Genomic DNA, 27,070 nt, shown 5'->3' with positions numbered 1-27,070 from the left:
AGATATTTAATGTTTGTTTAGATGCTAAATTTCTAAATGAAAAGGCAGTACAACTTAAGCACATTGCTTTTTTGCATTTGTTTGTCTAGCATGAGGAAATGCAGTCACATGTAATCAACTGCAGTGAATAGCATATGCTGTATGCGCTGACCATGATCATTGCTGCATGCTACTATGGTCAGCGAGGAATATGCATTTCTTGCGCTGAATAAAATACCAAATGTGCTGGTGTGTGTGCTCTCGTGGCATAATATGGGCCAAGATCCATACTTTGCTAACTGCAAATGAAAGTTGCTTGCTCAATTTGCATCACAGACTTCCTTTAATGCTTGCCAATCCAATGCTAAACCTAAGCGCTTCCCTGCAGTGCAGATTCAAATTTATATAATTTTTTAGCATGATTGCCTGTACTTTGTTTGCTCATGTGCCATATTGCCTTTAAGTGCAATTGTTTTGAACTCTTTAATTCTTTCAGGAAAATCATTCAGAAAATGGAATTATCGTCTTGTTGCAACAGATTAATAGAAATTGTGTTGCTGGTAACACGTATATATTGTGTGAGCACTATAGACATATTGCATAAAATAATAGTAGATTAAGTAAGCTGTTGAATATCATTCCAGCTTTGGTATAGCATAACAAAAGCTAGTGCTTTCAAAGCTCTCATGCAGCACTAAATTTTCTTTACAGGTTGGCTATGATATGTTAGAGCTATGCTTTCTTGATAATGAGCAACAGTCCACTACTGTAGAACGCTGTTTTAAAAGCCCTTGTACAAATGCTAGAAATTGTCAGTCTTGCATATATCGACCATCTGGCCTCCCCCCCCCCCCCCCCTAGCAGCCAAAGTGCATATCTGCTAACTCTCCCGAATTTTTCGTAACGTTTACGAATTTGGGCTCATTCCACCTTTTCATGAATGCTGCGTCAAGTTTGAAAGATGGGGTGGCGTTAGATTGCAAAAAAAAAATTCATGAAAATAAATTGTGCTGGTACCTGCGCCGCCCTTCTATAACAGCACAAGACGTCTTACAAAAGGGGCACCTGCTTCGATAAAGTCTATTCGCAGCAGGTGAAAATTGTAGCAGCAAAGTTCCTGAAAAAGTCGCTGGTTTGAAGGAAATACAGTAATTTTGTCAGTTAAGTTTGCTCTTGCTTGTGTGCTACATCTAAAAGTGAATCATTGATAATATAGGGTCCTACAAAATGTGTATCAGAGGTACACAAGTAGTAAAGTGTACTTATCAAAGGTGTGTGCTTGAAACAAACTTTTTAAAAAATGTGTGCTATCCCTTTGTGATATCTTCATGAATTCTCAGTTTAGAAGGTTGGCAGGTATGCAAAGAGGGAATTCATGAAAATATTTAAGAGACACTAGAGGCAAGCATTAAACAATGTAGGTTGCTAGATAACTCTTCTTTAGACATTTCAGCATTCATTTCACCCGAAGGGATGACTTTGTCAAAGAAATCTTGTCTGAAATGGCTGCACAATTTCTCTAATTAAAGGTACCAACAAGACACAAAATGTGCCACGAAAATATGGGAAAAATGAAAAGAATTAAGCTTTGTGTTAATAGAATTGAACAGGACGTTAGCATTTTAAAGAGAAATAACTTGTCAACACAGAAAGTAGTCTAATACTGCATGCCATGACGCTGCTGTTGAACTGTTACTGATGTTGGATCATGATCACAAATCATATGCAAGGCATCTGCAATGAACTTTCATTTTGGTTTAATTTGTTAATTTGTTATGAGTAATATATACTATTGAGGCAGTCTTGGCAAAGCTGCAAGGCTGGTAATTGAGCAAAACGAGAACAAGGTGAAAGCAGCAGCCAACGTTTTGCCAAGTCAACTTGTTTTTTTTTTTTTTTCAAGGAAAAAGACAAAATCTGCCTTTTGTGTAAGCAAATTATTCTTTAATGCAATAGGGGGCAGTGCACTTGTTATATTTACAAATCTCGAAGATTATGTTCGCAGAAGCTTGAAATTTGTGTTGCTAAAAGCGATTTTGTATATGAACTGAGATTGATATGAAAGTTTACATCAAGACCTTCCTATTCAAATAAATTTCAAGCACACAAGTACTCTTGCTTGGCTCCCACTAAACCAGTTTAAGTGAAATTTGTTGCATTAAAAAGAAAAAGGTAAGTTCTAGTGATAGTTCGAAATTTTAGCTTAGGTCACCACTGTTGCTACAAATTTGGGCGAGTAGTCATTATGAGATTCTCAGTGTAATCACAAGCTTTGACTATGAATAGTCTTCATGATACATCATATTCATTTCATTGTTAGTGCACCTTCATAAACATAACCTGCTTTGTTCCTGAAGTAAAGAAATATTAAGTGCAGGGTGCCCTTTGTCAATCTTTGGTATTTTTGTATCATGAGCACCAATAAAAAAAAAAGATATTCTGTGCATTTAACGGCATATAGTATGTTAAGGTACACATCTTGCTTTCCCTACAGACATGTGTATGTACAAAAATAGAAAAAAGATTATGACCCTTTGGCACAGTGTGTGGCAGGCCTCCTTAATGGTTCTTTAATTGCTTTCCTTAACAGGCTGCTCCAAGCAGCATATTGTGAGGTTCAAAGATGGGAGAGTACTTTGTCAGCTGTCGTTTACACGCTCCTGAGAGCACATCTGCACAGATCATTAAGGATAAATTTGTCAGAGCGGGTGCTGTTGCCAATGTAGGTCATTTGAGCAGTGCTGCAAAGAATGTGTTAGTGTTGGTGCTGTAGCTTACAAAGTACCTGTGAAGTGCGCTGCAGGCTACCATATTAGAACTAGCAGTCATAGTAACCTTGTGAGGGGATGCGAGGCCTAAATCGCGATTTTCACCAGAAAAACATATTTTTCAGTTTTATTTATTTTGGATTCCTAGACGTATAAAGAAGCTCATTACCAGATTTGGTTACAATCTACGCCATAGAAGAGAAAATAAATTCTCTTCTCGTGACGGCGTGCGCTCGTTGTTGAGAGCGCCCATGAGCGCTGTATTCAAGACACGGCCATAGAGTGGGCAAGAAACGTTAGGAACCCAGGTTAGGAACCTTCCATTGATAGTTCAGCGGATTTCAAGTTAAAAACTAAAGAAGAAAGGCATAATTCTGGCTTCTGCACCCTTGTCTACAAGCGCAGGCAAGGGCACTGCACTGCTCTAAAGCTAAAAAAAAAATGAAGACTTTAAGCAATTGCCGTAGAGCAGGTTTGAATTGAAGAGGAGGGTCAAACCTATGAAGGAAGGCCCCTTTATTAATAATATTTAATAATTTTTGGTCTTAAGATAGCATGTTCTGAAATCTTTGAGCTAATTTTTCTCAGTTTGCACTTTTTGGCCAAACAAAACCTTCAGGAAAACTATTATTTTCTAACTGCTCTGCCAAAAGGTGCTTACAAGGTGGTTTCTAGACTCAAATTTTGTCAGGAAGAGGATGAGGTTTTTTTTTTCAGATCCCTAAATATTTTCCATTACAAAAACTTATCAGATGTCTGACATATAATGACAAAAAAAAGCACATTTTTCGTGATAACATTTTTACAAAAATGACATAAAAAAATGTGACTGGCCTTATCCTGCACTATAAACCATCTAGAAGGTATCTAATCACAAACAATTAGCATATCCTAATTATTTTTTAAATGAGTTTTCCTAAGCTGACACACCTGACTGGTCAATGTGACAGCTATAAGTTTTTTTCTATTCGTGCTAGGGTACCAAAATTTAAAACATACTCTAATGACAAGAAGATGAAACACCCCTGAATTTTTTATCAAAATTGATGCAGCAATTCAAAAGTTGACTCTTCAGCCCCACAACCCCCCTTAATGTTTCTGTATCGAGGAAAAAACAGGTGCAGGTGTGCATTGTAGACGATCTTTTTTTCTTTTTGTATATAGTTTGGTGCACCAGCAGCAGTGCCTCATCCTTGTCAGAATCATTCAAGCTCGATATGAAAGCCAACTGCTGCATTGAAAGGCAGCTTTTCTTTCAGTAAGAGTGATATGAAAAACTTGGAAAGCTGGGTCTGGTTGAGAGAGGACATTGTACTAGCTGGAAAAGACAGAGGAGTACCAAGAAAATTGAGTATGTGGTCCGTCTTTTCTGGTCCACGTCTTTCTTTTACTAGTGCAATGTTTTCACTTTTCTCCTAAACCCTTATCTCCTATCTTAATTTTTCTGACAAATGTATGGGGCGACTTACTTTTACAAAACCATTTCGAAATCTGAAAAAGACAGTTGTAAATATGCCATAATCACAGTTGCTTGATACTTATGTTCAAGCTCCCATGATCATGAAAGTGCTAGAAATGCAGTGATCTATTTGTGCTTGCAGTATCTCTTACAATTATGAAAACATAAAGCTAAAGGTTAAAGTTAAAGGTCATAAGTGCAAATCTCGTATAAGCTCTGCATTTATTCACTTCATTTACATTGCATGAAGTGTATCAAAGTAAATCTGTCACACATATTCATTCAGGAAAATGGTGTGCCACAGGGATGTGTGTTGTGGAGTCCTCCTCCGTGCTCTTGGGACAAAGGAACGACAGTACAGTAGTACAAACAATCACAGGGGCATTTATTGCACCTTTCATAGATCAATGCCTGCTAGCCGAGTTGCTATCTACAAAACATACCGATGAGCGCGCGACAAATCTAGAAGTCCGACTCACCGCGACCGGATAGCGAGCGAATATGTTGGCCCCATGCTGGATCCAAACGCCTGGTCGTTCGTGCGTACGGTCACGCGAACGGTGGCGCGAACGGTGGCGCGTTCGAAGGCAGGCCACGCGAGGCGGTCTCGCAGAAGCATGGATCGGCGCCCGCGCGGGACGTCCGCGCCGCTTGACGATCTCGAACCAAAGACGGAAGCGCCTTCTCTTTCGGCGCCCAAGTAATCCCGCCTGTCGGCGGCGTTAGCAGCGCAACACTCGCGCCATCTCTCGTACTGCGCCTCAACCACTCCGACCGCCGCGGGCGCCAGGCCACGCGGCGAAGCCGCCCTGCAGGAGACGAGCTATACGGGAAAACTAGATCTCAGGGGACGCGTGAGAGTCACGCATCCCCACATCCCCCCAACCTTAAATCGCTACATATTCCGGCGAAACATGTCACGCTCTAACATCAACGCGTGCTTCGCGAAGAAGGTAGTACATGCAACATTGGCCGCGCCGAGGAAATGTCCACACGCTGTCCATAACGTGCGAGCCGACTGTCCTTGGGTACTACGCTGGCGTCCGCCGGTCACAGCAGCAGCTTTGCAGACTCGACGGCACGATTCCAGGCCAGGACTCCGGAAACGGCGACGCAGTAGTCGGAACGAGCAAGCGTCGCTCGCGCCGACGCGCCCTGCTGGCGAGAGCCGCAATAGCTGTCGGTGACCGCCGGCTCTTTTCTCCGCCGCCGAGGGTTGCGAGCTGATACAGGCGGCCGCCGAAGTCGCTGCGCCGAACTCGCCACAGCATCACCATTGCCCGGTGGCTCGATCGTAGTCCGGGGCAGCAGCGCAGACGATGTGCAGGTGACGGCAAACCAGGGGTGACTCCACGCTGCGTACACTCAAATCACTCGGCAAACACTAAAGTAGTGCAAGGGAGAGGAATTCTGCATGCGCATCGCCCACGTGGTACGATGTTCGATCGGCTAGCCAAAGATCGGGCAGCTACTCAGATGCTAAGTTCACGTGAACGAAGCTCGCTTCCTTGAGTCGAACGAGTAATTTCAATTCGTGCGAGGCTAACTAAAATGAGGGAAGCAAAGTGCAACACCTCAACGCCACAGTCCACAGGTTGTGTCCCTCCACGTGCGACAGACAGCTTCCTAAAGCCTTAGGCCTAAAGCGTCGCTACCCTGACAGCAACCGGCATCCAAAAAAACACCACCCAAAATAGGCGCAAAACAGGCAGCCGCGAGGAGACGTCAGCTCTGTTAGGTGGTCCTACCCCGCTCGATGCACACAGCATCCGAGTTGACGGCGCCCGCCGTCCCAGACGGTGTCGGAGCGCCCAGTGCCAGGCCGCAATACCAGTCAGCCCGTAGTGGCACCCGTGGCCCGCGGCCACCCGGCTCCCAGAGCCGCGACTTCATCAGAGTCAGAGATAGGAGAAGCTATATACATGAGAAATTCGGACCACCCACGAGGCTTCCGTACTCACTCGCGTCAGGCTTCCAATGCTCCGCGGGCGCTAAGCCTCGCTCTCCCAGGATGCAGACCACGTGGCTCTCGTACCGACGAATGTCATTAAAAAAACACTTGCGAAAAGGCTTAGCATGTTGACAAGTTCACACTACAGCCACCGTCGCCTCGCTCAAGAAAGCACGCCGCCAACCAACGCTAGCGATCAAAATCGACGCTAGCCCTACGCTTCGGATCAAACCAAGGTCTCGAACGAAGCAAAACTGTTAAAGCTATCGTGCGATGCCCCAAGAGGTCCACGTTGGGCAGCCAGATGTGGAGTCCTCCTCCGTGCTCTTGGGACAAAGGAACGACAGTACAGTAGTGCAAACAATCACAAGGGCATTTATTGCACCTTTCATAGATCAATGCCTGCTAGCCGAGTTGCTATCCACAAAACATGCCGATGAGCGCGCGACAAATCTAGAAGTCAGACTCACCGCGACCAGATAGCGAGCGAATATGTTCGCCCCATGCTGGATCCCAACGCCTGGTCGTTCGCGTACGGTCACGCGAACGGTGGCGCGTTTGAAGGCAGGCCACGCGAGGCGGTCTCGCAGAAGCATGGATCGGCGCCCGCGCGGGACGTCCGCGCCGCTTGACGATCTCGAACCAAAGACGGAAGCGCCTTCTCTTTCGGCGCCCAAGTAACCCCGCCTGTCGGCGGCGTTAGCAGCGTAACACTCGCGCCATCTCTCGTACTGCGCCTCAACCACTCCGACCGCCGCGGGCGCCAGGCCACGCGGCGAAGCCGTCCTGCAGGAGACGAGCTATGCGGGAAAACTAGATCTCAGGGGACGCGTGAGTCACGCATCCCCACAGTGTTAAGCACAACACTGTTTGTGGTGAAAATGAACTCAGTCAATAATGTAATTCCATCCTCTGTAATGCACTCATTATATGTGGATGATCTATGAATTGCATATCTTGCATCGAACTTCATAACCTGCGAACGGCAAATTCAAATTACATTAAACAAACTTGTGCAATGGGCATCTGAAAATGTTTTTCGCTTCTCAACTAAAAAACTATTAGTGTTGTCTTTTCACAAAAGAGAGGCCTACAACCAGACCCCATCCTTAGGCTACAGGAAGCCACACTACCGGTAAAACAAGAACGCAAGTTACTGGGTGTTCTGTTTGGTAAAAAGTTGAACTTTCTCGCATACATAAATAGCCTTAAAATTAAAGCCAACCATGTACTTAACATGCTCAAAGCCCTGTCCCGGAAGCACTGGGGCTCTGACCGTAAATGCCTGCTACGCATCTACTGCACTTTGCTACGTAGCATATTAGACTACGGTAGCACCATATATGGTTCAGCCAGACAGTCTTACGTCCGACGACTTGATCCAGTTCGTAAGCTTGGACTACATTTGGCAAGTGGTGCTTACAGAACATCGCCTGTCCAGAGCTTACACATTGTTTCTAATGAGCCTCCTTTACAGCATCGCAGAGTACTACTTTTTCCTACATACCTCGAATCCAGTCCTCACCACAACACATATGCTACAAAATCGTCACCCAGTGCAACTCGTGTTTACACTACACAAATAAACCGAACATGATTAGACCTCTTCTGCAATATGAAGAATACTGTCGTGATGATGACATTTCTGGTGAGCTCCTTCAGGTTGCTAAAAGGCCACAACGGCTACCCCCGTTATGCGAATTCATACAGTTATGTGACTGGGCATTGGTACCTCTAAAGAAAAAGGACACCTCGCACGAACACATCATACAAGAGTTTCGCGCTCTTCAGGACAAATATCAATATTGCATGGAATTCTATACTGATGGCTCTAAAACAAAAGAATATGTGGGTGTGGGGGCCGTCACAAAAAACTGGGAAGACGTATTCGATTCCCACAGCATGCCTCTGTCTACACAGCCGAAGTCTACGCAATATGGACTGTGGTTCAAAATATCATCGCAGAAAAACATGAAAACATATATACACTGATTCATTAAGCACACTGAAGGCTCTTCACATGAAATCCTAATGTGAACCCCTGTTAGGGGATATTTAAACATGGTAACGTCAAACAATATGGCAGATCAATTGGGTTTTGTTGGGTACCAAGCCATGTTGGTATACCGGGTAATGAAGCAGCGGATAGATGCGCATCAATGGCAGCACACAAGGACATAACAAACACGATGCTTCCATATAAAGATATTGTCACTGTAATTAGGAAGGCCTTAATGTCAAAAGGGCAACAAGAATGGGACCATTGTATAAGCAACAAGCTACATCTTACTAAACCTGTAATTGGCGAGTGGAAATCGTGCAGTCACCAGCAACGGTTCTATGAGGTGATCCTGTGTCAACTTCGGATTGGACACATACATCTGACACAATTTTTCCTTCTAAAAGGAAACCTGCCGACTTGTGAAAATTGTAATGAACATCCTACAGTGATACATATTCTTATATGTCCACACTTTGAAACACAGAGACTGAAGCTTTTACGAACCTATATAATTTACACATACCTTTACACCCTTCCCTATTACTGGCAAATGACGCGCTAGTGCCATATATTAACTTGTCTGACTATTTAGAGACTACTGGTTATTTGCACCATGTAAGGTAGGTTGTTAGATACAGGACCGTTTCCTGAGCCTACTTAGAGTTCACCAGACCACATTGAATCGCGCCACAGCTAATTAAGAAGTGCAGAAGCACGGATACCACATTCCAGAGGTGCGGCACGTGCAAACAAGTTGGCGGCCCCCACCTCGTGTGCCGCAGGTGGAGCTATTCACTGCTTGACTCTTCCCGAAAGTGAAGTGAGAGCCTGGCACTGTTCCAGGTAACTTGGGTCCAAGAGGCAAGACGGGTGTAATGCACCGTGAAACCCTGGCAGCGTCGTCTGCCAGGTGTGACACAATCGCACGGGCGCCTAACATTGGCCGAAAATGACGACACCTGAGCGGGCTCGCCGATTGGCCGAAAATGGCGTCACCTGAGCGGGCTCGCCCATTGGCCGAATGTGACGTGTCTTCAAGACACCGAAGGGCTTAAAAGACACAGACCGGGAGCATTCCTAGAGCATTCCTTGATTCATCTCTTTCGAGCTTCTTACCACGGGCCGCAGCGTCCGAGTTGCTGCCAGCCCATAATGACTTTAAGACTGTTAATTGACTCTCACTGTAAATAATGTAAATAAACCTCCCAAGTTTCCATCCGGAAGTCCTCCTCAACTCTTACAACTGGTTGCCAGCGGTGGGATCGCCTCCAAATGCAACATCTGGTGACAGCGCTACGGATCAACCTTCGTCGAGAGAAATCCTGAGGAACCCGGAACAGCGAAAAAGAGCCTTCGTCCAAAGGAGTCCCGAGGAACTTGGAACAGTGAAGAAGAGAGAGCCTTCGTCCAAAGTAGTCCTGAGGAACTGGGAGTAGCGAAGAGCGAGCCTTCCACCCAGAGAGTCCTGAGGAACCGGGAACAGCGGACCAATGAACCAGATGGCAGGGTGCTGCAACCGTAAGTGAGCGCGTGGTTTTTTTCCTTTTGATTCGCCAGACTTCAAATGTTGTGTGTTCATTTTGATAGTTCTAGGAATCGGGAATTTATTGCATTGTGTGTTTGCACAAATTAATTAAGGAAAACAGTTCTAACCACCAATCTGGGCAGCTGCCATGGATCTTAGAAGGTTGACGAGGTTAGACTTGTTGTTGGTGTGCGACGATTTAGGAGTTGAGGCGGACGGACAGATGAAAACGCCAGCTATCATAAAGGCGATTAAAGATAGTGGCAATGATGATAAAAGCATTGAGATTGCTTGGGAGGTGATACAAGAACCACGGGAGCGTGAGCGTCGTGAACGTGAGAGTGAGCGTAAGCGTCAAGAACACGAGAATGAATGTGAACGTGTGTATCAAGAACGTGAGCGTGAGCAAAAGCACGAGAAAAAGATAGCAGCATTGGAAAAACAGATACAATATTTTCAACAGTTAAAGGAGCAAAGACAACGCCTGTCTGAAAATTCTGTAGGTAGTACAGAGCAAAAGAATGAGGAAGTATCTGCCGAATTTTCGCCAAAAGCCGACGAGAAGAGTACTGCCTGTGAGATTGGCTGCACATTCATAGGTAAAGGGAAAGGGCTAGCTGCTAACGATGCCTTAGTGGCAACAGAGGCCGTTAAAGGCTGTAGTGAAAGCGACGAGGTGCTGTGCCAACAGAGCACTGTAGAGACAGCGAGGCCAGCTGCGAACAAATTCGCACAGTCACCACGCGTGTGCGTCGCATGTAATGTTAGCTAGGTCGTTGGCGAGGTACAGAATACTGCGGACTTGACAGACGCGAGCACCCATGTCGAGCCAGATCTGCGTGCCGAAGTGAAGTGTGAGCTGAGCGATGCAGTTGAGGGCAGCTCTCAGGATTGCGAGCTGTGTAGCTCAAGAGAGAACAACTGCATTGTTCAGGGATTGGTGCGGCTCTCCGCCAGTCTAGGTAGCCAAGAGAGGGGTGATCTAGTTAATCACTCAGACTGTGCGGCTAAGAGACCGATCCGGGCCGATGAGATGTGTAATGGCCAGCACGAGGCGCCAGAAGGCGATATGAAAGAGAATTCAAAGAGAAAGCGCCGCAGAAAGAAGCACCGTAAAGATCGGCTTGCGGTGGCTAATGTAGCGAAGCCAAAGACGGCGACAGGCGCGAAAAGGCAGGGCGCGGAGAAAAGAAAGGTGCGGTCATCACTGACGATGTTGACGCATCATAAACATTCGAGCCACAGGTCAAAAAGAGACCGAGAAGCATGTTCTGCACGGACGCGGACAAAGGGCACAGGGCAGTTAAATTCCTCGTCGTTCTGTCATTCTTTTCGAAGCTCTGCGTGTAGTACAAAGAAGCGCAAGGTGGCAAGACGAGACCAGGTGGGGAGTAGCGACGCGGTCAATCGAGGTCGTGATGAAAGCGGGGCGCTAGGACGCAAATTGGCAGGGGTCTGTAACGTCTTGGGGGAGCTCATAGTGAGTCAGCCCTATTGTTGTTCCTCGGTAGCCAGAGTAGCTTTCGGACCACGACCACCTCGGGTACGGCTCAAAGTATGAGTCAGACGTAAGCGTTTGGAAAGGGAGGCCAAGAGCGCTTCCGTAGAAATGAAGTGTTTTGTTTTATTTTTGAGCACTCTGATAATTTTCGCGATTTAAGTTTCTTTCAATATGTAAGGTATGAACTCTGTTTATGTTTTGTTTGAGAAGTTCGAGATTTGAAAGACGCGTTTTTTTTTTTTTTTAACGTAGTAACGCGAGGTGTTCATTAATAAGTAGATAGGCTTTCTTTTTTTGTGTGTGAGTAACCTGAGTGTCAAGGTTATCGGTGAGAGGCCTATCATAGCACGCGTGTGTTTTAGTTAACCTTCTTTTATTTATGCGTTTTTTTTTTATTTTCTAAGGTTAACCGCGTAGGTTTTCAGTAAGTGCATCATTTGCACTGAGAAGCGTTCTTAGTTCCTTTAGCGCGTGTCCTGTGCGGACGGAAGGAAGCAGATTTTTGACTGGGTTGCTTGTGTGTGTTGAGGGCAGCCGTATTCTGACTTCTTTAGTGAGCGTGCATAGAACTAGTTATTAGCCAACGCATTTTTTTAAGGGTTCTACGGAGTGCGTAAGTTATGCAAGTGTAGTTGTTCGTTTAAGATACGTGTCCTATATGGACTAGAGAAAGACACGGGAGTAGGCGTAATGAAAAGTTTGCCTACGATGCAAGTACGCATTCTGATTAGTGACCACAAGGCTAGCGCGCTTGTGATTACGTACTTGTGAAGTTGACCAGACTGTTCAGTGGCACCAATACGTGCGATAAGTACGCCACTGTGATAGGTTGGAAACATGCTGTTCGAGTAGTTAGGCCACTTAAGTTATGTTCGGCTGTTTTCATTGTTTGTTTGCAACGGCAACGACCCATTGTTTTACTACAACAATGACACTCTGGTCTTGTCGGCATTCGGGGAGAAATGGATAGTCGTTTGGAAAGGTGGTTGGAACTGGTTTGTCAAAATTGGGGAAATAAAAGATGAGGGTTCATTTTGACTCAGTAATAGCCTGGCGAGTCAGGGGTGAAGAGCCTGCGCTTACACGTGGTGCAGTGCTGTGTTGTTTTGTTTGTTTGACGTACGTTCTCCAGGGCCCAGGATCCCGAAGTTCGTCAAACGAGGCTCGACACCAGTACCCTGCAGGTTCTTTCAGCGTTCCTCATGGCCAGCGAATTGAGTTCACCGGCCATTCCGAACTTCCGGGGTGAGGACGAGCTGTTAGATACGGGACCGTTTCCTGAGCCTACTTAGAGTTCACCAGACCACATCAAATCGCGCCACAGCTAATTAAGAAGCACAGAAGCACGGATACCACATTCCAGAGGTGCGGCACGTGCAAACAAGTTGGCGGGCCCCCACCTCGTGTGCCGCAGGTGGAGCTATTCACTGCTTGACTCTTCCCGAAAGTGAAGCGAGAGCCTGGCACTGTTCCAGGTAACTTGGGTCCAAGAGGCAAGACGGGTGTAATGCACCGTGAAACCCTGGCAGTGTCGCCCCCACCCGCCTAGTGTGACGGCGCATTGCAATTCAGCAAGGCAAGACCGCAAGGAGAAGTAAGCCCTCGGACAGTTGGGGACCAAGCAGCAACTCTCTTTGCCGGTGTGGCACAATCGCACGGGCACCTACTATTGGCTGAAAATGATGACACCTGAGCGGGCTCGCCCATTGGCCGAATGTGACGTGTCTTCGAGACACCGAAGGGCTTAAAAGACACAGACCGGGAGCATTCCTAGAGCATTCCTAGAGCATTCCTTGATTCATCTCTTTCGAGCTTCTTGCCATGGGCCGCAGCCTCCGAGTTGCTGCTGGCCCATAATGACTTTAAGACTGTTAATTGACTCTCACTGTAAATAATGTAAATAAACCTCCCAAGTTTTCATCCCGAAGTCCTCCTCAACTCTTGGAAGGTTTACCTGCTTTAACATTGCATTTTCTATTGTCTTGTAACTGGTGCAGCATGGCCTGAGTAGCTTTTGTGCCATTAAACCCCAATGAACCTAAATAAATCAAACCAAAAACCTATCGATCCTTAAAAAAGAAAGTCAGATGGTAGTTCAGGAAAAGGCAAGTAATAATAATAATAAATTTTATTTCCCATCAATGCGTGTACAGTTGACAGAGGTGGCAGGAGTAAAAGTAGTAAACCACTTGACAAAATTCTTACCATCTACACAGCAGGCAATGGCAAGGGAATGCAATGGACACGACAAGCATAGGATGAAGTCGCAATGAGGGATATGCATCCCAATACATTATTGCAACCTATGTGAGACATGCTATGCAGCATAAATTAGAACAGTAACATTACCTACTTAGTTTACAGTTGCAGCATAATGTAAAGCGGGACATGAAACAGTGAAAAATGTAGCCTACGTAATGTTAGTTATGTCCATACCATGAATAGCTATTCTGATGTTAGGGACCACAGCTGGGTTAGAATAAAATACAACTATTCTAACCTGGTTTTATTCCAGTCCAGCCATTAGCTCTCCATTATAGGTGTTTGTTGTTTTTTGTACCAGAAGACGACCTGCATCTGTGTGTGCATGTCACTTTTTTTCTGAACATCTTGCATGTAGGTCTTGGGCATATTATAGATTTGTCAGTGTGCAAATGTGCGCACAGCTTATGTTTGACATATATAGCTCTAGAAAGGCTGCATAATGATTTCTTTGAGGGGGATCTAAGCAGTGATGTTTGCAAGTAGGCTTATCATCAACATGTGATAATAAACCATATTAAATATGCCTTGTGGTGCATATCATAGACTAGCACTCTGTCATTGCATTGGTTGCATAATCCTTTTGTTTCATGTGGAAGATGTGCAGCATAGGTGCCTTAGCTGCTCTTTTCCTCACACCTCTGTATTGTAGCTATTTCAGGTTACAGAATTATTGTCTTAGTGTGTGTGTGTGTTTTTTTTTTCTTTTTGCTATTTACAGCAACCTTCTTGGCGCCTTTGGGGTGAAGAGAAAAGTGATGGAGCAGTCTACACAGTTTACCTTAAGAAAGTACGGTACCATCCAAGTAGCTCTCTCAGTCGTCACGTGAGTCTTTGAGATTTCAGTTACAAAATGTTTCACCTACCTTGCTAGCCTGTTCGTCCACCCCTTCCTTTCTTTTTTTTGTATATCTCGTGTATCTTTTGGTGCTTTTTGTCTTGGGTCCATTACCTAAATTGCTGGGACAAATAAAAGCATTCATTTATATTGATATTTTCTCAGCTTTGAAGAGTGGCTGTAATTATATTTTTTTAACATTAGAAAAAAATACCCTAGCTTTTTGGTACTGTGCTTGAAACTGACAAGGATTATTTCATGAAATTGTTCCATAAACAGATGGATTTCGCATATTCACAAATGGACCTTGACTCCAAGCTCTTCCTTGATTCCGAATGGAGTTTACTGCTTCCCTCAACTGAAGGATATGCTGCACTCCAGTAACATGCCCCTCCACTCTAGTGCATTCAAATACACTGATAGTGCTTTGTTGCAAAATTTTAGCTCAAATTGCTGAGTGCTATCGAAGACTAGTGACCAATCGAAGGCATTTTTCTAGAGTCCACACTGAGTGTCAAGTGGGAAGGAGGAAAGAAAGAGAGAAGGCAGGGATGTTAACCAGAAATTAGTCAAGTGAAGGAACATTCTAGAATATGGGGGTTAGCCATTCGCAGATGCAAATGCCCGTCCGGCAGCTTGGTAAACAGCCAGAATAGTACACATGGGCTAGCACCCTTTAAGGTTTCTGGCTGCTTTTATGTCTCGGGAATTGGTCTAGCAAGAACGTGCTTTGCCATAATTACTTTAACTGCCCGAGTGCACAGGATCGAATCCCGGCCGCATTTTGATGGGGCAGAATGCAAAAACACCTGTGTACTCTACGTTGGGTGCACATTAAAGAACTCCAGGTGGGCAAAGTTAATCCATACCCCCTACTATGACGTGCCTCATAATCATATTCTGGTTTTGGTATGTAAAACCCCACAATTTAATTTAAATTAAGTGCTTAGCTGTTGGTACCAGGGGCCCCTCTAAAGTGAGTGGCGGCGACCTACTATTTCTTGTTTTCCCAATAATGGTTTTCTCAGAAAGGCTACTAGATGACTTGTGCTTTAAAGTTTTGTAAAAGGAAGATCATCATCAGCAGCAGCAGCCTATTTTATGTCCACTGCAGGACAAAGGCCTCTCCCCGTGATCTCTAATTATCCCTGTTTTCATACCATACCATAACCTCGTACTGGTATTGCATACAGTGCTGCTTGACGTGGTTTATAGTATATTATCTGTGGTCAACGATTTCAGCTATGTTAAAAGAAATGAAACTTAAAAAGTGCTCGGCAAAGATGTACTGTCAGCAAGGTAAGCTCGAGCTTCAATGTCCCATTATTTTCATAACACATTGGTGAGAGGCACGCAGTAAAAGGGGGAAAAAAACATTATGCTAAATTCTACATCACACATAGTCTGCTCTTGTAAGAACGCGAAGAAAGGGGTTTAACCTAGGGGCCTGATTTTTATTAATTGTATCATGAGAAGTCAACAGTTAGAGCATCACACGTATAATTCGAAGACGTGGGATCGTTCCCCACCTGCAACAAGCTTTTTCATCCACTTTCATTGCCATTAATTTATCATTTCTTTAATTCAATTAGCAAGTACAAGTAATTTTCCCTATGTTGTCCTTGGTGTTTTTGTTTGTGGACTTCTCGTGATAGTCTGCTTTCAGTATTTTGCTGCGCATTAAGTGTTCAGGTGCGGCAGTAAAAGCTTCGACAAAAGTGGAGTCCTCGTAGGAAAGTGAGGAACGTTGTGGAGACAACAGTGTACACAAGAATTTGTGCGAATATTGTGTGAATAAACAAGGACAATAAATAAACATATAAGTAAGGCCAATTAATACTCTAAAAGGTTCTAAAATGCACATCCAGGACTCGGAGGACTCAGTATCCCACTTGGAATGGGAGACTGTGCGTGTGCGAGTCATCAAGGCAGGGCCCCTGGAGGCCATCGTGGCCAACCTGGCAGACGACGAAGGAGGACTTGAACCAACAAATGTCAATGTGTTTCTGGCTACTTATCGCTCATTTGCTACCCCTCAACAAGTGCTGGATGCCTTCCTGGCCAGGTATGCCATCTTTATTCTTTCTATTCAGTTCTCTTGGTTAATAGAATGCAAGGATTGCCTGCTAGTTCTTAGTAACATATACAGACGTCAACTGGTAATTCGGGTTCAGCGGGCACCACCTAGAGGTGTAAATTATCAGAAGACCTAGAAAATGGATTCACCAGCAATAGTCTCTATTCCACAAGTAGCCAGAACAGTTTGTCAGTGCATTGTGCGGGTGTATTTCAACCAGTATCGTGCTGTTACTGTAGCTTACTCACCAAGTTTACGATTTTATCGTAATGTGCCCAATTTTCCACGCATTTTTACGAGTACCTTATAGTTTCAACAAAAGACACTCCCTCGCCAGAACAGGAATTTCCCTCCCTGGTACAGTATTTGGCCACTCCCTCCCAAATTACTCATTCAATCAACCAATGGCCCTCAGTCCCTAGCAGCTGTGGAGCACCTGACCAAGGTGGCAGTCAGACCTGTAATGCAGCATAGGGTGCTAAGAATCTCTGGAGCTGGACAGGCCACCAATGGAAACTGACCCTGGCTATTTATAGCACCCAGACTCTCTCGAGTGAAGCTAGCATAGCAGGACTCTTTGAGGAACTATCGGGCATTGTTTGGGATATCATTGGCCTTAGTGAGGTTAGAAGAACTGTTGAGTGGTGAGGCTTTAATAAAACTACCGTATTTACTCGCATAGTGATCGCACCCCTGAATTTTGTCGTCAAAATTCGTTTTCTTTCCCGTGTAATGATCGCACCCCAAACTTCTTGCAACAATATGTTGTGTGCTAAGTCTAGCTAATGATGATCACACTTACCATCTGTTGAATGCCACGCGAACGACTCTTGAAGACATACCAAGCGGTCTGCACGCACCAAACATTCTTAAGCAGATGCTCCATTTCATTCCTTTAATCACTTTCCACACTCCCGTGAAAAAAGAAACTACAACCAAACTTACCTTGGCTTTATTATTTGTAGGCTTCATAATGGTTTTGCTGAAGAACAACAAAAAAGGCACCTTTCGATTCTTCTCGTCTGCACTCGTGGGCATGCAACAAATTGCGAGCGACAACGATAGTGGCCACGTTTACACTGATATGTTTGCAGTATACCCTATTCATATGCCGACGCTTGTAACACAGCTAAGATATTCGCCCACCCTTAGCAGAAACTTGCCGTATTAGGATAGTAGTGAAGACAAATGCCGCAGTTTTCGCAGCATGCCCGCCATGTGCTTCTATGTCACTGGCAGCTAGGCGTGCCCACCTCTGTTTCTGTCCCCTCAAAGTGGACATGGCAACGTTATTGTCGCAAACTTTCCTATATTTACGATATTATTCATTACTGATGCGGAAGAAACTGTTTCAATGCGCGTAATGTACTCGTGCGAAGAAAAAAAATCGCGTTCGGCTTGCTTCACCGGCCGCCATTTCTGTTTTGGTGTCCTGCACTGTTCAGCGGCAGCTGTAGGGTGGCTAGAGTGGGGAGATGTGAAGACGGGCCTCCGGAAGCTGGCCCTAAAACGTGTTGCTGCCGTGTGACGGCGCTGCCGGCCGGGGCGCCGTTTAAGGCACCATAGTTTCTCGCGGCGTCTGCATACCTCCGGGCGGGCAAATGATTTGACAGCACTTAGTTTTTGTGTTTCAATGCATTAGAATCTGACAAGATTTTCTTCTCTACATTGTAGATGCTGAGAAAATTTAATTATGTGTTTCGCTGTTCTCATTCCACATTGAAACAGCGAGCACAGACTACGCAGCCAACACAGCGACGGTTCCTGTGACCACCTCTTGCCCGAGGTTAGCGCGCTTTTGCCTTGCCGAAAGTATAGTTAATAGGAATCACCGTGCAAGGCCAGCACGTTGGCGTAACCTTGAATGTGTCGCCCGCACATTGGTCACATATTTGGGATTGTAATGTTACTTCAAAGGGAGGAAGTTCATGGAATATATCAGCATAGTGGTGAAGAAATTCTAAAAGTACAGAGCACTTGTGACTTAATACATGTTCATTGGAAATAACGCAGTTATTGCATAGCATCACACTTTTACAAAATGCGGGGCTTAACCTTCTTGGCTTTGTTGTGAATGACACACTGATTTAAGCCTTTGAGGAAGAAGTGAACACATGTGATGCAATAAAACCTAGACACCGATCCTGTTAAATCAGCGGAATGCTTCCTGCAGCCAATCTGTACACATTGGCTGCTAGAAGCAAGAAATTCTTGACTTTTGCGTGCAGTGGTGTAGTGCTAAATGCACGAGTGAATCTATCCTCGAGGGTCTGAATGAGGCTGTATAGGCGGACTGATGAGTACATAAGTTCCCCCATGTCCCACTGCTTGTAAGCGTCTGCTAGCAATTGGTGCGGCACACTTTCTTTTGTCACGAGGCAGGCATCCCTGCATGCCTTGCAATTGGATAAAAGGATGCGCTTCCTGGCTACATATCCTGCAATGTAGTAGACCAGGCGGGCATCACTGTGTTGCTCCACATAGTCTACATGGTCTACGGCAACTTCTGCGGCTTCAGCAGGTAGTCCAATGTCATCCAAGGCCGTTTCTTTGTTTTCTGGGAGCAGCTTGTCCTCGGACAGCAAGGACTCCAAAAGTCCAGGGGACACATTTCCTCCCTTGGGGCTCTTGGCCAAGCTGTAAAAGCTTATGCACCTGCATATACACAAGAAAGTTAGACAAATTGACACTTTGGATTGCGTGCTTTCTATTTCAATGGACTAGACTGAAATGCATAAGCTTGCATACTTCATTATAATGAACTGCGCCAGTGTGGGGTGATCATCGGCTCCGCTGGACTGTCTAACAATACCAAATGAATGCTCCAAGAAGTCCTGACTGAGGCAGGAAGTCATCAAGAACCTGAACCCAACCTTTTCATTTAGATACGTCAAGAGGTCTTTAGTGGAATGTATGGTCACACGCAGACCTTCTGATGTGCTCTTGCTTAATTAAGAAGCCGAGCCCTTTTGCATGGGCCTCCCATTGATCCAGAAATGCCAGCATGCGGTTAAGTGCAGTTTCTTGAGCACTGCCACGTCTGAAACAACACGAAAAGCATTTACCACCGGCACACGAAAATGAGCACAGTTGCTGTGGGCATACCTCAAAGATTCAGTTGGAAACCGTGATATCATTACTTCAATTGTTTGAGCCATCACATCAATGAACACCCTTGCTGGCTCCAGATTTGAGTACTTTTGCTCAATTTTTGTCTTTATGTAAGTCCTCGGCATGCACAACTGCACTGTTGAAAATATTGAAGGCCAGATTTACCCGCATCTTTTCAAATCCACTAGGGTATATGTGTGAATATGTCAACTTGGATGCAACTTTCAATGTCAAGGCACTGCTGTCAACCTTCCATGTCGTCGCAACATGTTCCCAATGAGCCCGCAAGATTCCATAATGGTTATTAAACCAGCTTCTTTCCAGATGCACCGCATTTTGAATAATGAAGACAAAGTAGCATGCATACTAGGCCCTTGTATGTGTTGAAGCCATGCCTAATCATAGTGTTTTGCACGCATTTCACGAGATGGGGAAAATCTGAGATTAAATGCAGGAACCGCTTCTTGTCGCATGGATGTGGAACCTTGCATCGCAACATGTTTAGCATTTCCGTGTACACCCATGTTATGCCACATGGCATAGTTCCATGATGCACCATCAGTACAGGTGTAGTCCACATGCAGACCGGCTGGCTCGCATAGAATTGCCTCCAAAATTATCTTTGCCAGCATTGGTGCCTTCACATTTCCATTGGAAGAAAAGACACCTGAAAAAAAAAATAAGGAAAGTAGACATGAGTGCAATTACAAAAAAAAAAAGAAAGAAAAATTAGTGCTTTGATGACTGCTAATTACCTATGACCTGTGTCCATTTTCCCACGAAAGGCTGAAACATACCAACTAGGCCGTGATCAGCCTATGACGTAATAGTTCTGCGGAAACCCGCAAGGTGGAGAGAAGTAATTAATAAAGGGAAAATCAGACATCCACCCGTTCGTAGCGATTGCAACAAAGGAAACCCATACGGGTTCCTCGAAAGAAAAGCCTCACAGCTGAAGAAAAATTCGTCCTGGTCCGGGACTCGATCCCGGGACCACCGCCTTTCCGGGGCAGCCGCTCTACCATCTGAACTAACCAGGCGGCTAGCAGATGGCAGGGCGAAGTTGAATTTGTCGATAGCACGAAGCAACGGCAAGAGTTTGACGTAATAGTTCTGCGGAAACCCGCAAGGTGGAGAGAAGTAATTAATCGATTTGATCAGCCTTTGTGTGCTTGTCTTGTGCTTCGGTGAACTGCCGCAGGTTTACGAAGCCCTCAATATCCATAGTAGATTTGAGGTCCAGGTGAGCGCTAAGTTTCATCTCGTCTATAACTAGCCCACCATGCCTGTTCATTTCGTCCATTTTGCTGGCCTTCTTCTTCACATACTCAAGAAGTTTACGGCTAAAACCATAAGATGCTTGGAAAGCCTACAAATATAACATAAGAATGATTAAATTATACTCAATAGGAAAAAAGTAGTCGCATACCTTGATGTACTTTTGGAGGCACACATGGCTGGGAAGTACAAGGATCTCATTGCCCCTCAAATGCTCATATAATCTTGGGCTCTTCATCCTTAAAAGGAAGCTTTAGCTCGGGCCCAACTCCGACGCGGCCTATTCAGATACATGTAAAATGCAAAAAAGCTTTTCTGAGATAACCCCTGGACCAATTTTAATGAAATTTGTTGCATTTGAGAGAGAAAGTTAAATTCTAGTGACTGTTGGAAGCGGAATTTTGATTTAGGGCCTGAATTTTGTTACAAAGATTTTCAAAAATTCGAAAGTTTGAAAAAAAATAGAAGCACGAAGTTTACAAATTAATAGCTCTGCATCAAAAAAAGATATCGCGTTTCTGTAAATGGCATCCATCAGATCGTCGAAAGCGGACAAATTCGGTGTGTCATTTTATATCTTACGTGAATTTGTTACATTGTTTACAAGGGTTCTGCAAAAGCTGCATTTCCATATTACTAAATTTTTTTTAGATTCATGAGTAACATATCAAATTTGTCCGCTTTAGATGCACTATTAGATTCAATTTACAGAATTGTCTTATCGGTTTTCGTTACTGAGTTAGAGTTGTAAACTTGATAGTTTTGTTTACTGAAAATTTTCAATTTTTGTAATTTTTTAGTGAAAAATGAGGACCTAAATCAAAAATTTGAAACCAACAGTCACTAGATTTTAAGTCTCTTTTACATGCAACAAACCTCGTCAAAGTCGGTGCAGTGGTTGCCGAGAAAAACGAATTCTCCTTTTCCATGTATTTAGATAGGAGCACCCGAGCTAAAGCTTCCTCTTAAAATCATGCACTCCAAGAGCCACGCTTTATCATATCGATATCCCCGCAGGGATATGCGCTTCGATGCCTCAAAACATGCTCGAACAGCACACTGTTGCTTTTTTGGAAGCTGCTTGAGCTGAAACAAAGGCACAAAACAGCATTGTTTATTTAAGACATCATCAATTATGGAAAAGTGCAATAGCTTACCTTTGCCTCAAAACTGTTTTTCTTTATACAGGAGTTCTTTTGTCGTAACTTTCGGACGACTTCATGCAGGGTGTGCACTTTCTTGTTCTGCCGCGTCAAAGTGCGAACAGCACATTTCAGTTTCCTTGCCGCAGTTAGTACCAGTGCAACTGGGCATCGCACTTTATTTTTCAAGCACAACAAGCGAGCCATTAGAATTCGCCTCACTTTTCTGCACGTCAAACACTGCTGAGGCATCTGGGTCTACACATCTGTGAAACAAACCGGAAAGGGGTCAGCCATCAATTATCTAAAATAAGTTTTCACACTTGTGATGCCCAAGAGACATCTACCAAAGAGCAACATACCCTGTGACACGGATCCATCACGCACAGTGGAGAACAGGCCATGCCCAGATAATGTTGTGCAATCAGACACATCTAGTGGCTTGAACTCGTTGGTCTTTCGAACTCCACAACATACAGAGAGTTTTTCTGCACGTACCAAAAGCTCTTGGGCCTCTTGCTCAGAGTCAGTGGTACGCCGGGAGTGAAGTTGACCAGCCAGAAAAATTGTGCAGCATGCTGAAGCTTGTTCTATGATTTCAAACACAGCTACCTTTTTGAAGGCAACTGGAGGTACTTTGCTTTTATGATATTCAGCTGTTTGGTAACATACTACATTTTTGTGTTGGAACGTCTGGTGTGACCAATACTCTGATGGTAGTTGAAGCCCAAAAATGAAGTGCATTGCAGGTACTTCATCAATCGTTCTGTCCAGTTTGTCATTTGGAGTGAGCTGAACCGATTCACATGCCGAATTGTCAATGTGTCTGCGGCCCTTTTTCACAGGCACGGAAGAGCATTGTCCCACTCTCCTTTTCCTCTCTTTCGGCAGCGTCTTTGTCATGTATGAGAGAAAATTTGGAAAAATTGTCTGAAAAGCACAGTCTTTCAGGGCAGAAACATCGCGTGCTATTAAAACTTCCTTTCCGTTCACGACGTGCATGAAGTGTCACATGATGAACCTGCAAAAATATAATAAAAATAAGCATAGCTTCTTTTACAGGAAAGTCCCTGTATTTACAACCACTGACAAAACAGTGCAGTTGCTACTACAACACAAGATAAACGGACGTCCAGGTGCGTTTCGATGGAGGCGAAACGCAAAATGCATCTATGTGGTGTACGATGTCAGTGCACGTTAAAGAACTTACGATCGTTTATATTAATATGGAGCTCTCGACTACAGCTATCCTCATAACCCGTGCATCGCAGGGGGTCGTTAAACCCCTCAATTTGTTAACACGTGCAAGCCTCAACTTGTTTTAAATGCTTAAACACGTACAAACATACCTCATGTCGAAATGCCTTTTGCAAACCGCAGAATTCTGTTGTAGTGGCTTGTCGGCACTTGGCATGGCGCGTTCCCACTTTTCCATTTGATCTTTGCAGGCAGGCACGCAGAAGAGAGACACTCTTTGTCCGCACAACTTGTAGCCAGTGTCGCAACCTGGCACAAAACACCACCTTTGCATTTTTTTCCTTTCCCATTGACAACATTCTTCACAGCGTGTCAAGGGATAGCAACAGCTGCTCACACTGCCTACTTTGAAGAAAAACTTGGGAAACGCGAGAAAAACACAGCTGCACTACACAGACCACGAGAGGTACTTTGCACTGCGCCGTGGCCTACGAGACTGACAAGCTCACGATGCCTCCGACGGAAGCGCCGAATTTTCCTCCAGTGGGAGAAACGCGCAGCGGGGCCTCCCTAGGTAATGGCGGCGGTTCCACGGTCCTCACACCTCCCAATTCTAGCCACCCTAGCAGCTGCCTGCTTGTTGACCTGTTGTCATCTCGCAGCAAATGCGGGATGAAAAAAAAAATTTTTTTGTCAACTCTCAATTTCAATGTCAATTTTTTTGACAAAAAAATGTGATCATTATGTGAGTAAATATGGTAAATAGGAGGTATAGAATAAAGCTCTTGCAAGCCTACACTCCAACCTCCAGTCACGATGATGAAGAAATGGAACAGTTTTATGAAGATGTCGAATTAGTGATGAGCAAATTGTAAACTCAGTATATACTGTAGTAATGAGCAACTTCAGTGCAAAAGTGGTGAAAAAGGAGGCTGGTGAGCAAGCGATTGGCAACTACTGCATCGATTCTAGGAACGTTAGAGGAGAGATGTTGGTAGAATTCACGAAAAAGAATAAGCTGCGAATAATGAACACCTTCTTCAGGAAGCGTTGGAACAGAAAGTGGACCTGGAAAAGCCATAATGGTGAAACAAGAAATGAAATAGATTTCATACTTTCTGCTGATCCCAGCATAATGCAGGATGTAGAAGTGTTAGGGTAAAATGCAGTGATCATAGGTTAGTGAGGGCTAGGATTCACCTCAATTTGAAGAGAGAAAGAGCAAAATTGATCAAGAAGAAACAGGTCAACCTAGAGGCAGTAAGGGCGCAACCGGCTGCACAACCGTACCGCAACCGGCTGCACACGGCAGAGTTCTACTATACATATAGGTGGCGTCCAAACACTTATCCAAACGATGCTTTCCTTTGAGTAATAGCCCCGAATCTCAAAGGATTTTTGACACTGCGAGCGCCAATAAACGTCACGCCCGCCATGTTTCAGACATTACTTGGTGTTTCTTCATGGTAGAACACCTCGCAGAGAAAGGGCATAGCCTCCAAGATGCAACGTGAAAAAAGAAAGAAAAAGGAAAAAATAAGCATGCAGTGCCATGTCCACGTTTTTATCTCTAAGGTCTTGAAAGGAGGAGAGAACCGACCTGCAACAAAGGCATTGGTCATGCCTGGCCAGGCACAAATGACTCTCTCTCCAGTCAGGCCTATACAAAGGGCTGCAGATGGAAAGAGCAAAGCTGCGCGGCGATACCAGCGTCGCCAACGTGCTACCGCGCACTCGCACTCTCCCCATCCATGATGGCGCAGAGTTTGAATTATCAGTGGCGGTGCAGATTTCAGTTTGAATGAGCAGGATGCGTTACATATTGCTTTCAATACATTGGGCAGAGCACGGCGGCTACTTCAAATTATCCGAAATTTCAAATTAATGAGTTGTGAATTAAAAAGCTTTTACTGTATAGTAAAAGCAGCGGAAGAATTCTATACTGACCTGTACAGTACCTAGAGCAGCCACGATACTTCATTCAAAGTAGTAATTAACAGGTTACAGAGGCTCCTTCTATAACTAGCGATGAAGTTGGGCCTTGCAAGGCATGAAATGGGGAAAAGCAGCAGGAGGAGATGGAATAACGGTAGGTTTAATCAAAGATGGAGGTGACATAATGCTTGAAAAACTGGTAGCCCTCATACAAAATGTGTCACAATTTCAAGGGTCCCAGAGAACTGGAAAAATGCCTACATTATACTAATCCACAAAAAGGGAGATGTTAAAGAATTGAAAAATTATAGGCCCGTTAGCTTACTTCCAGCATTATATAAAATATTCACCAAGATAATTTCCAATAGAATAAGGGCAACACTAGACTTCAGTCAACCAAAGGAACAGGCTGGCATCAGGAAGAGATGCTCTACAATGGATCACATCCATGTCATCAATCAGGTAATTGATAAATCTGCAGAGTACAATCAACCTCTCTATATGGCTTTCATAAATTATGAAAAGGCATTTGGTTCCTTAGAGATACCAGCAGTCATAGAGGCATTATGTAATCAAGGAGTATAGGAGATATACTTGAATATCTTCGAAAATCTTCGAAAATATCTACAAAGATTCCACAGCTACCTTGTTTCTCCACAAGAAAAGTAGAAAAATACCTATCAGAAAAGGGGTAAGGCAAGGAGACACAATGTCTCTAATGCTATTAACTGCATGCTTGGAAGAAGTATTCAAGCTGTTCATCTGGGAAGGCTTAGGAGTGAGGATCAACGGAGAATATCTCGGCAACCTTCGATTTGCAGATGAAATTGTCCTGTTCAGCAACACTGGGGACGAATTACAACAAATGATCGAGGACCTTGACAGAGAGTGTAAGAGTAGGGTTGGGGGGGGGGGGGGGGAGATTAATATGCAGAAGACAAAGATGATGATCAATACTCAAGGGAACAAGAGTTCAGGGTCGCCCGTCAGCCTCTAGAGTCTGTGAAGGAATATGTTTACCAAGGTCAATTACTCACAGGAAATCCTGATCATGAGAAGGAAATTTACAGAATAAAAATGGGTTAGAGTGCATATGGCAGACATTATCAGATTCTGACTTGAAGCCTACCATTATCATTGAAAAGAAAGGTGTACAATCAGTGTATTTACCGTTGCTAACATATGGGGCAGAAACTTGGAGACTGACAAAGAAGCTTGAGAATAAGTTAAGGACGGCACAAAGTGCAATGGAATGAAGAATGGTAGGTGTAACATTAAGAGATCGGAAGAGAGCAGTGTGGATCAGAGGAGCAAAAGGAGATGGCAGATATTCTAATTGACATTAAGTGAAAAAAGTGGAGCTCGGCAGGCCATGTAATGTGTAGGTTAGATAACCGGTGGACCATTAGAGTTAGTGGGTGCCAAGAGAAGGGAAGTGCAGTGGGGAACGGCAGAAAATTAAGTGGGCCCCTAGCAAAAATTCTAATACAAAAACTAATAGCCTATGAGGTTATTGACACTAATACAGTCTATTATGTCTATTAGTGTATTAGTCTAATAGATCTATTGGTGTATTGGCCTATTAGTCTGATAGGTCTATTGGTGTATTAGTCTAATAGGTATATCGGCATATTAGTCTAATAGGTATATCGGCGTATTAGTCTAATAGGTCTATTGGTGTGAAGGAAAAGGTTTCAATGCACCAGTTACAGAATGAAAAACAGGCATAATTGCTAGGAGCATTTATTAGCACACAAATATTTTTACAGATTTCTCTTTCGAGATCTTCGTCAGGTCAGCAATCTTGATTGCCAGAGCTTTTACTCCACCACTTCGACCAGAGAACGTCCTTTTGGAGTGGTCAAAGAAACCTGGGTAGAAACATACACACATATAGAAACATTTAAAAGCAGGGTGCTTGTTCAACCACTAAATGTTTAAGCAGGCAATATTTGCTTCTAGATTGGAATAATATGGCCCCTTAATTTCCAAACTAATTTTAGGACAAAGTGTGATATGCTTAGTTCGACATGTTTATCATAAAG

At 44.3% G+C, this 27,070-nt stretch overlaps 1 protein-coding gene across 2 annotated transcripts in view; it reads left to right on the top strand.

The window, feature by feature from the left end:
• The window catches only part of Rgl (Ral guanine nucleotide dissociation stimulator-like), a 158,721-nt gene that overhangs the window by 20,076 nt on the left and 111,575 nt on the right, over positions 1-27,070 (top strand). For both annotated transcript variants that reach the window (XM_075699469.1, XM_075699477.1), the window contains exons 2-3: positions 14,169-14,273; positions 16,154-16,350. In XM_075699469.1, the coding sequence (XP_075555584.1) occupies positions 14,169-14,273; positions 16,154-16,350 (302 nt within the window). The remainder of the gene's footprint in view (positions 1-14,168; positions 14,274-16,153; positions 16,351-27,070) is intronic.

Source organism: Dermacentor variabilis, chromosome 1 (assembly GCF_050947875.1).
Source record: "Dermacentor variabilis isolate Ectoservices chromosome 1, ASM5094787v1, whole genome shotgun sequence".
NCBI lineage: Eukaryota > Metazoa > Arthropoda > Arachnida > Ixodida > Ixodidae > Dermacentor > Dermacentor variabilis.
This window is presented reverse-complemented; position numbering and strand designations above follow the sequence as displayed.